The sequence below is a fragment of the Dendrobium catenatum genome, unplaced genomic scaffold (assembly GCF_001605985.2).
Source record: "Dendrobium catenatum unplaced genomic scaffold, ASM160598v2 fragScaff_scaffold_998, whole genome shotgun sequence".
NCBI lineage: Eukaryota > Viridiplantae > Streptophyta > Magnoliopsida > Asparagales > Orchidaceae > Dendrobium > Dendrobium catenatum.
The window spans coordinates 1,523,581-1,533,399 of NW_021319460.1; the positions used below are offsets into that span (position 1 = coordinate 1,523,581).

At 30.0% G+C, this 9,819-nt stretch overlaps 1 protein-coding gene across 1 annotated transcript; it reads left to right on the plus strand.

The window, feature by feature from the left end:
* Positions 1-6,224: 6,224 nt before the first annotated feature.
* Positions 6,225-9,063, plus strand: LOC110106697 (golgin subfamily A member 6-like protein 22). The gene is made up of 5 exons (XM_028697813.1): positions 6,225-6,351; positions 7,678-7,988; positions 8,046-8,141; positions 8,232-8,612; positions 8,680-9,063. Exons 1-5 carry the CDS (start codon positions 6,225-6,227, stop codon positions 9,061-9,063), a joined length of 1,299 nt encoding a protein of 432 aa, XP_028553646.1.
* Positions 9,064-9,819: the final 756 nt, after the last annotated feature.

Genomic DNA, 9,819 nt, shown 5'->3' on the forward strand with positions numbered 1-9,819 from the left:
CCCACAAATATTAATCAAGCACTTTCGAATGAATTTTAGATATTGGCTATGTAAGAAGAATTAAATCAATTTATAAGAAATGAAGTTTGGGAATTAACTGCAAGGCCAAAGGATCAAAGTGTAGTTAGAACTAAGTGGGTATTCAAGAACAAAATGAATGAGTCAGGAGTAGTTATTAGAAATAAGGCTAGATTGGTGGCTAAGGGGTATAATTTGATTGAAGAGATTAATTTTTAGGAGACTTTTGCCTCTGTAGCTAGACTTAAAGTAATTATGATTTTTTTAGCCTTTGCATGTTTTAGAGGATTTAAGCTATATCAAATGGATGTTAAAAGTACCTTTTTAAATGAGATAATTCAAGAGGATATTTTTGTAGAACAACCTCCAGGTTTTGAAAATTCTAAACACTCAAATCACATTTTCAAATTGAAAAAGGCATTATATGAATTGAAATAGGCACCTAGGACTTGGTTTGAGAGATTGAGCACCTTCCTACTTGAGAGATCTTTTGAAAAAGGGAGTGTGGACACAACTCTCTTTTTGAAGAAATTGGGAGAGGATATGCTCATTGTACAAATTTATGTTGATGATATCATCTTTGGATCTACAAATAAAAATCTTTAAGATAATTTTTCTAAAATAATGATTAGTGAATTCGAAATGAGTTTAAGAAGAGATTTGAGTTACTTTCTAGGCTTTAATATTAAGCAAATTGAGGAGAGTATATTTCTTAGTCAGTCTAAATATGTTAAGAACATTCTTAAAAAGTATGAAATTGATAATGCTAAACCTATTAATACACATATGAGTTCCTCAGTTTAGTTGGATAAGGATCATAAGGGAAAAATCTGTTGATCAAAAGAAATTTAGAGGGATAATTGGATCTTTGCTTTACTTGACATCTAGTCGACCCGATATCATGTTTAGTGTTTGTTTATGTGCTAGATTTCAATCAGATACAAAAGAATCACATTTGATAACAGTAAAAAAAATTTTAAGGTATTTGTTGGGAACTCAGAACTTAGGAATTTGGTATCCTAAGTTTAGCTCTTCATTTGAAATAATTGGATATTCCTATTCTGACTTTATAGGTTGTAGGGTTGAAAGAAAGAGCACTTCTGGAACCTATCAATTTATTAAAAATTCTTTAGTCTCTTGGTCAAGTAGAAAATAAAATTCAGTAGCCCTATCTACTGCTGAAGCTAAATACATTATATTAGGAAGTTGTGTAGCACAAGTACTTTGGTTGAAATAATAGTTGATTGATTTAGAATTAACAATACTCACTATTCCCATTTATTGTGATAATAGTAGTACTATTAGCATTTCTAAAAATCCTATATAATATTCAAGAACCAAACATATAGACATCAGACATCATTTCATATGGGATCATGTATCCAAAGAAGAAATTGAACTCATTCATGTTACAACAGAAAATCAACTTGTAGACATTTTTACAAAACCACTAGTCTTTGATACTTTCAGTACATTAAGAACAAGGCTTTGTGTGAAAGATTTAAATGCTTAAATACAAATCTCTACAAAATACTTTACTTTTAAAAAATATTAATTTAACTTTAAATTTAGTAATAAATCATCCTTAATCAAAATTTATCAACCTTCAAATTTTAATCAAGTCAAATCACTTAATTATACCAGTTACCACTAGGTAACCAAAATCTACGAGGCTTTTAATTTTGCCCTAAGAAAGGTGAAATAAACTTTACGGTCTCAGTGAGCAACAAAAGTGGCAATCAATCAATATTCAAAATACATTTTGAAATCATGATCAATATTAAGCCATTAATATTGAAACTCAAACTTAAATCCTTTGAGCCTTCAAGCAACTAGAACTTTAAACAACTTTAACCAATTATCCTATATGGGACATATCCAACCCACACAGCCTACCTCACACATTTTAGGTAGTTTGCTATGATAACCAATTCTAGTCTTAGGCTAGGTAGGTATTTACTTTTCTACTGTGTGTTAAGTTTTCCTTAGTTTTCACTGCATGCTGGTTGTCAGTTTAGATTGATTTATTGTTTACTTAATTTATGCACTCTATGATATAATTGATGGGCGTAAGATTTATCGCTAAGTTAGGGATGATTTATTTGTTAATTAAATCTTATATAGGTTGTCATGATCATATAGGATATTTAAAAATAAAAGGGGACAAAAATCATAAATATTAAATTACCATAGGTGCTCGCTGTTCTAAGCCCCCCTTTCAAAATAAAAAGAGCATGGATAAGTGTGGGTGTAATTTAAGCATTTAATTTTTTTATTAATATTAACTATTTGGTCTGATTTAATTATAACTATTTAGGATAACCCTATAGGTTGTTCAAGTCTAAATTTTAATTTTTTAAATGTAATTTAATTCATGCATTGAGTTATAAATGTCAAAGTGACAATTTGAAATGATATAGCACCCAATTTGAAATCCAAAGAGGAAGGGACATCCCTTAGGGGAGAGTCCCTCTCCATTTCGAGATCTAAATTAAGATGATTTTAGAATATCCAAAAAATAAAAAGATAACACTCCATTCCAATGGAGTTTCTTTTTATTTGGATATCAGAACCTAACGATCCATTCTTAAAGTCACTTGACTCTTAGGATTAAAAATATGAGCTTATTGTTAGTGGTACCCGACCACTTTACATTCATGTAAACCTTGATTTATAATATTAAGTGGCACTTGCCACATGACCATTCAATTTGAGTATTTAAATTTAATTTATTTATTTAATTAATTATACAGTAGAAATTATATGTTTTTTAAACTTTATTTCTTATATGTTGATTTTGATTTAGCCTGGAATTTGATCGGAGACTCGTGAGGGTACAATTGAAAATTCTTTTACTTAAATAAATTAAACATTTTTAGCTCATATAAAAAACTCTAACGCTTTAAGAAGTAAGCCCGACACTATCGAGTGTCTCTCATGCATTCATATCAAATCTTCTCTTCCTTGAATAGACACCTTCTCACCTATGTATTTTGGCACACCACCTAGCCTATGATATGTACATTCTCTAAAATAAAAATTTGTTTAAGTTTTTTTATTTAAAAACTGCTTCATTCCAATTATAAGTATTTATCGAGTAGATTTGTATGCATTACTTTAGATACAAATTTAAAAGTGTCTAAATCTATAATTGCATTTACTTTAAGCTTTAATCACCCAACATATATCAAGGGGCTAAATTAGGATATATTATAGATGTCGGTCCCAACTCCTTAAACTCAATCAAATTAACGTCCCTAACCACTCTTTTATAAAAGATCAGATATACGATTTTGAAGCACCTAGGTGGTTTAGCTGGCCCCTAATCCAAGTTGGGATAAGTACAGGTTTGCATTGCATTAGCTAAGTTTGGGCTATAAATTTTTAATACCCAATTTAGACTAAGGTTCTAAGGCACGCTCAGGCTATATGACCTCAGCCTTCTGGGAATCTAATCCCAACATTCTAATAAAATTTACCTTTTAGACCTAAATATCTTTAAATCAAATTCAAGTCCAATACTTATGATAGACTAGGATACTTCTAAATTATTTCAGAATCCCGGGTGCCTCTTATTCTTCCTCCTTTGATTCTAGAAATAAGTGATCAACTTTGATTCGATCCCATTTAAAAATTCTAATCCTCACCTCATTTGACATCAAGCTTTGAAATCTCAAAAATAAAATTTCTAACTACCACTATTTTAATCGAGAGTATTCGTAGTAAATTTTAGTTTCCTATGATTTAATTAACTATGAGGGCTTGCACTCATAAGATATTTAGAAACCCATATCAAATAAATTTTTTAAAAATTAAAATTTTCAAAACTTCAATTAATTATGTTGGGGAAAATCAAATTTAATGATCATTATCATCATATTCAAATGATTGATAGTAAAAGATAACTTCTTTCTTTAGGAAGATATATCATTCTACTATAATAATTTTAATTATAAATTAATGAACCTTTTATCCATATTAATATAGTCAAATAGTCGATCAAATTTTATTTTTACTCTCTGGGGCCATATATCATCTTTCTCTGAGTTTGACAACTATAATCGGGATGAATTCAAAGTTTTGTAATTTAAACGCATTAGAGAACGATATATTCATCTCTTGAGGCGTTATATTATTCATACTGAAGCGCTCAATTTTAAAATTAAAATTCTAGTAATTAATCTTTTCCAAAGAAAATTAATATTTTAAAACTGTAACCTTTTTTTAATCAAACACTTGATTTTTTAAAATGCTTCATTCAAATTTATGCATTTTAATTGAGTCAATTTGTATGCATTGTATTAGATATAAATTAAAAAGTATCTAAAAAAATAAATTGTAGTTTATTTCAAGTTTCATAATACCCAACATATGTTAAGGGGCAAATTAGGATTTGCTTTATATGTCGCCCCCAATTCCTCAAATTGAACTTAATTAAATGTCCCTACCTACTCTTTCATTAAAGACCAGATTCATGGTTTTAAAGTGCTTAGGTGGTTAGCTGGTTCCCTAATTCTGTCCGGAATAAGTTCAGATTTTGCATTTTATTTGTTAGGTTCGAGTCATTGATTTTCATTACCCAATTTAGATTTAGATTCTGAGGTAGGCTCATGCTATAAGACCTTAATAATCGGGAATTGAATCCAAACCATCTAATAAAATTGGCAATTTAACTTAAATCTTTCAATCAAACTTTAAGCCCAAGATATAGGGTCAATTGAGGTATTTCTAAATTGTTTCAGAATCCCAATTACCTCCTACTTTTTTTTCCTTTGGCCTCCATAAATAAGTGTTCTAATTTGATCCAATCCCCGTTGAATTTCAATCCTCACTTCTTTGATATCAAACTTTGAATTCTAAATGAAAATTTTACCACTATCTTATTCGAGAGTATTCGTAGGAAACTCCTATTTTTTATGATGTAATTATCTACGAGGGCTTACGCTCTTAGGAGATTTAGAAATTCAGATTAATTTTCAAAATCAAGTTTTCAAAATTGTAACTGATTATCTTTGTGAAAATCAAATACTATGATATCATTATCATCATTTTCAAATGATCGATAATATACAATATCATCTTTCCTCGTGAAGATACATCATTCTATTATCATAACTTTGATTATGAAATTAATGATCATTTTATCTAGATTAGCATAGTTAAATACTAGATCGAATATCATTATGACCCTTTGGGGTCATATGTGTTTCGTTTCTGAATCTGACTATGATAATCAAGATGAACTTAAAGTTATGAAATTTGAACTTATTAGGGAATGATATGTTCACCTTTCGAGGTGATATAATTAAAATTTCATAAATTCAATATTCTTAAAATTAATCTTTCATAATAATGTATTCGATCTTAAAATTAAAATTTTAGAAATTTAATATTCTTAAAGAAAATTAATCTTTTTCGAAACTCCAACAACATTTTTTTTAATCAAATAGGTACGAACCCAATTTATAATGCTCCTTATAGGATCACACATAAGGAGCTTCACGAGTTGGTTGATAAAGGTTTTTTTATCCTAATATGTCTCCGTTGGGTGCACCTATTCTATTTGAAAAGAAAATGGATGGTACGATGTGTATGTTAGTAACTACAACATACTAAAATCATATTAATTAAGTTTTAGCATAGCATATTGTATGGAGTTGGGTTGAACATCTTCGACCATTCTTATCTACTATATTGTGTTAATGTATTTTTAAATTATTGGAAAGTTCGTCATTTATAATATATGACATTCACTAGTGGAACCATGTTAAGTTTGCCAAGTATTTTCTTAAGTAAAATTTCTCAAATCTCTTATTAGATGCTCATACCTTATGTTATCTATACTTGTGTGAAATTTTCTTCAATGTCAAAACAATAAACTCTCTTTACAACTAAATTTAATCTATGGTGCTAAATTTTACTTAAATCCTATCTAAAGTACACCACCACTCTCCCTTGAAAGAGAAGATTTCTTCACTTTAGGAGCTTTCTAACGCAAGGAACAACATTTACCTTCTCTTTCACACCCTCATGGAATAAAGAGGCCACAAGAAAACCATTAATTCAAGAGAAAAACTTGGTATTGTTTGTAGTGTAATTAATCTTCCTATATATCCATCAACAACTCCAAAGCTCTTCAAAAGCCTTTGTGAGCGACTCTCTCTTATCATAAACCAAGCCCTACGATATCAGTTCTTCAAGCAAAAATGCTTACAAGGAGACCCCAAAGGAGAGTTCGTCCACCACCTCAGCCCATATTTGATGACTTCAAGCCACGAGAAGAATGGATCCAAGAACCCTCCAACTACATCCTCCGTTTATATCTTCCCCAAGGTAAGAACTTTTCTTTAATTGAAACATAAAAATTAATTATTTTTTATAATGGTTTTATTTGGGATGCCTTTATTACTATTTTTTAAAATAATTTTTTATATTAAAAAATTACTTCAAGAAACAGTAAAAAAACAATCCCAAATGAAGTCAAAAAATTCAAAAATTTGCAATAAGAGAATGTTATTTTGTTGTTGTTTATGAATACTTTGAAAGCTTTTAATGAATTATTAATATTTTATTTTACTAATAAAATAATATTTATTTCTCAATTATGAATATAATTACTATTAACTATTTGTGATTATTGAAAAATAAATTAAAAATTATTTGATTATTATAACAATGAATCTGATTATTCAAAAGAAGCATTTGAAGTAATTTTGAATGTTGAAATCCATTACTGTGCAAATTAATTTTTTTATTAATAAAATTCAAAGTAATAGTATCCATATCTATTTATTATTTTTATAATTGTATTCAAAATATAAATTTTGAGATTTATAATTAATCAATTTTTTATATAAATCTGTTTTAAAAGCCCAGTGCATTGGCTTCTTCTTAGGGGTGGAACTGCATTGACTTGAGGGTAAGCAATTGTCCACTCTCAAAATTGAGTTTTGCTTATAACGGAGGGCAATTTCGAAAATTTTCCTCCGCTGTAAATTTTTTTTTCCTATCTTAAATAATTTTGTCCAATCTAGCCGCGAACCAATTCACGAGAAATTATTACAAGCTTAGTCTAACCGAATCTACGTCCAGTTTTTTGTGAGTTTGTGCAGTAAAAGCGTAGTGGTGAATAGTAATATTGCTTTTACTGCAATTTTACTGTGCACACTCACAAAAATCAAACAGTTCTGCCATCCGGACTTCGCACGTAATAATCTCTCCCAATTCACACAGGCCCAATCATTTGTTTCATGTGTGAGCTATTTTTGCTCCCGTTCATACTTTATTGGATTGTTGCTTGAACTCCGCCTCCCATGGAACCAACTAAAAGCCCCCGCCATCTGTGCTAATTCTTTATACTCCTTACAGCAGCTTTACTCACCCTCAAAAGTAAAGCTGGTTCCGTCCTGCTTCTTCTTTGCATTAATTTTATTGAAATTTCTATTAAAATTTCTTTTCATATGAAAATTTTAAAAGAGGATATTCGAGTAAATTTTATTTGAAATAGATCTCTAAATTATTAATTGATCCTTCTCAAATGAAGGATTTTGAAATTCATCTCATTAAATTTTTGTCAAATATTTTTTATTTTTCTTTTAATGTGAAGCAATGAAAAATGTATAATCTACACTAACAAATTCAAACCATTTTTTTTTTAAGTATTCAAAACAGAGGACTTTAATGTCATATATGACCAGAGCGGAAAGATAACGGTCCGAGGAACAAAGCAGGTGGGTGAGAACAGATTTTCTAGGTTTGAGTCCTCCTACAACGTTCCAATAGATTCAAACCTTGAAAAGATTAGTGGAGTATTAGAGAACAACATCCTTGCCTTAACCATTCCAAAGATCATCGCTGTTAAGCCTTCTGAAGAGAAGAAAGAAGAACCAGTATTAGAGGAGAAGGCAAAAATAGTTACAGAGGAGAGGAAAGAAGAAGAAAAACTATCATTACCAAAGGAGAAACCAGTGGTTGCTGAGGAGAAGAAGAAAGATGAACCGGAGATCAAAGAAAAAATAGATGAACAGGTAATGAGCGAAGCAATGCAGCGCATTGATGAAAAGATAAAAGAAGCAGCAATGCAGAAGAAGCCAAACAGATTGGAAGAAAAGAAAGAAGAACAGGCATTAAAGGAAAAATCAAAGATGGTTGTAGAAGAGAGAAAAGAAGAAGAGCCTCTGAAAGAGATTAAGGAAAAACCAACAGTACCAAAGGAGAAACCAGTGCTGGCTGAGGAGGAGAGGAAAGAAGAAGCAGTGATCAAAGATAAAATCGAAGCAATGCAGCACATTGATGAGAAGATAACAGAACCAGCAATGCAGAAGAAGCCAAACGCAATGGAAGAAAAGAAAGAAGAATCTGCATTAAAGGAAAAATCAAAGATGTTTGCAGAGGAAAGCAAACAAGAAGAACCTCTGAAAGAGATTAAGGAAAAACCAGTAGTACCAAAGGAGAAACCAATGACAGCCGAGGAGGAGAGGAAAGAATCAACAGTGCTTAAAGAGATGAAAGAAGAGCCAATGAAGACAGAAATGGCCATGCAAGAGCCAATCTGGGAAAAAAGAAAAGATGAAGCAGACCCTAATGAAATAAAGGTATTATACTATCTCTACGTTAACTATCTCTTAAATATTTATAGCTAATATTTATACTTTCTACCAGAAGCAAGAACACATAGTACAGAAGGAGAAACAGGACACTGAAGAGAAGCATGAAACAATTCAGAAAGATAAGCATAAGTGTTTTGATGGAGATAAGAGAGAAGACTCTGGCAAAAAGGAAGAGACTTGGGAAGATGCTGTGACTAGGAAACCAAGATATTGCCATGAGACGAGAGTGCGAGAGAAGCAACCGAAGGAGAAAGAAAGCAAAAAGAGAAGTTGGCGTTGGAATGAGGAAGACAAAGGTTGGCTAGATTGGTTGGATGGCGCATTCATAGATGATGTGTTAAAGAAAGTCTACAGAAATAAAAAGTTCATTACTTTGGCTCTGGTGGTGTTCTCCACAGGCTTTTTTATCTCGCGGAAGTTGAGAAAAAGAGGATGATTAGTTGTATGGTAGATATAAAGCCTAGCTAAATTAATATATAAGATATATTGTAAAATGTTTTAGAAATATTAGAATAATTCATTGGCACATAAATATTAAAATAGAGGATTTATGTGCATAACATTTTATTTCATGCTATTTACATATATGATACCTAAAATTTTAATATACATTTCTATCACTTATGTAAAATTTTAATATCAAATATATCACTTCTATATTTCATCCTTACCGTATTTCATTTCATGCACTCGATTTGTTCTATGAGTGGTAGACATGTTTATTAAAATTTTAGATATTAGATATGTAAATAGTATGAAATAAAGTGGTATGCATGTAAATATCTAATATTTATAATAATTTTTACTATAAAATATTCTCATTATTATCAATTTTTTTATTCATTTGATTTTCTTTTATTACTCGTTTATGTTGCTTACATATAAGCACTATTTTATTATATTATTATTCAATTTAGTAAATTGTATTACAATTTTAGCTATTCTATCAAATTTATCATATTAATCAACTTGCTTTGTTATAAATAAATGCTATAAGTGGGTTTAGTGGCATCATGCAAAAAGCAGGAGATTGGATGTTTAAGATTTCGTTTGGGACAACTTTCTTACTGTTTTTTAAAGCCATTTTTTAGCATTAAATTTTTTTGAATAATTAATGTTTGTACTAGAGAGCTATTTTAAAAAATAGTAAGAATATATATATATATATAATATGATGGTTAAGCAAATTTAA

Coding starts and splice junctions, on each gene's coding strand:
- LOC110106697 (XM_028697813.1), top strand. CDS start 6,225: ATGCTTACAAGGAGACCCCAAAGGAGAGTTCGTCCACCACCTCAGCCC. Junction 7,989..8,045: donor TACCAAAGGAGAAACCAGTG/GTTGCTGAGGAG, acceptor ATAGATGAACAG/GTAATGAGCGAAGCAATGCA. Junction 8,613..8,679: donor CAGACCCTAATGAAATAAAG/GTATTATACTAT, acceptor ACTTTCTACCAG/AAGCAAGAACACATAGTACA.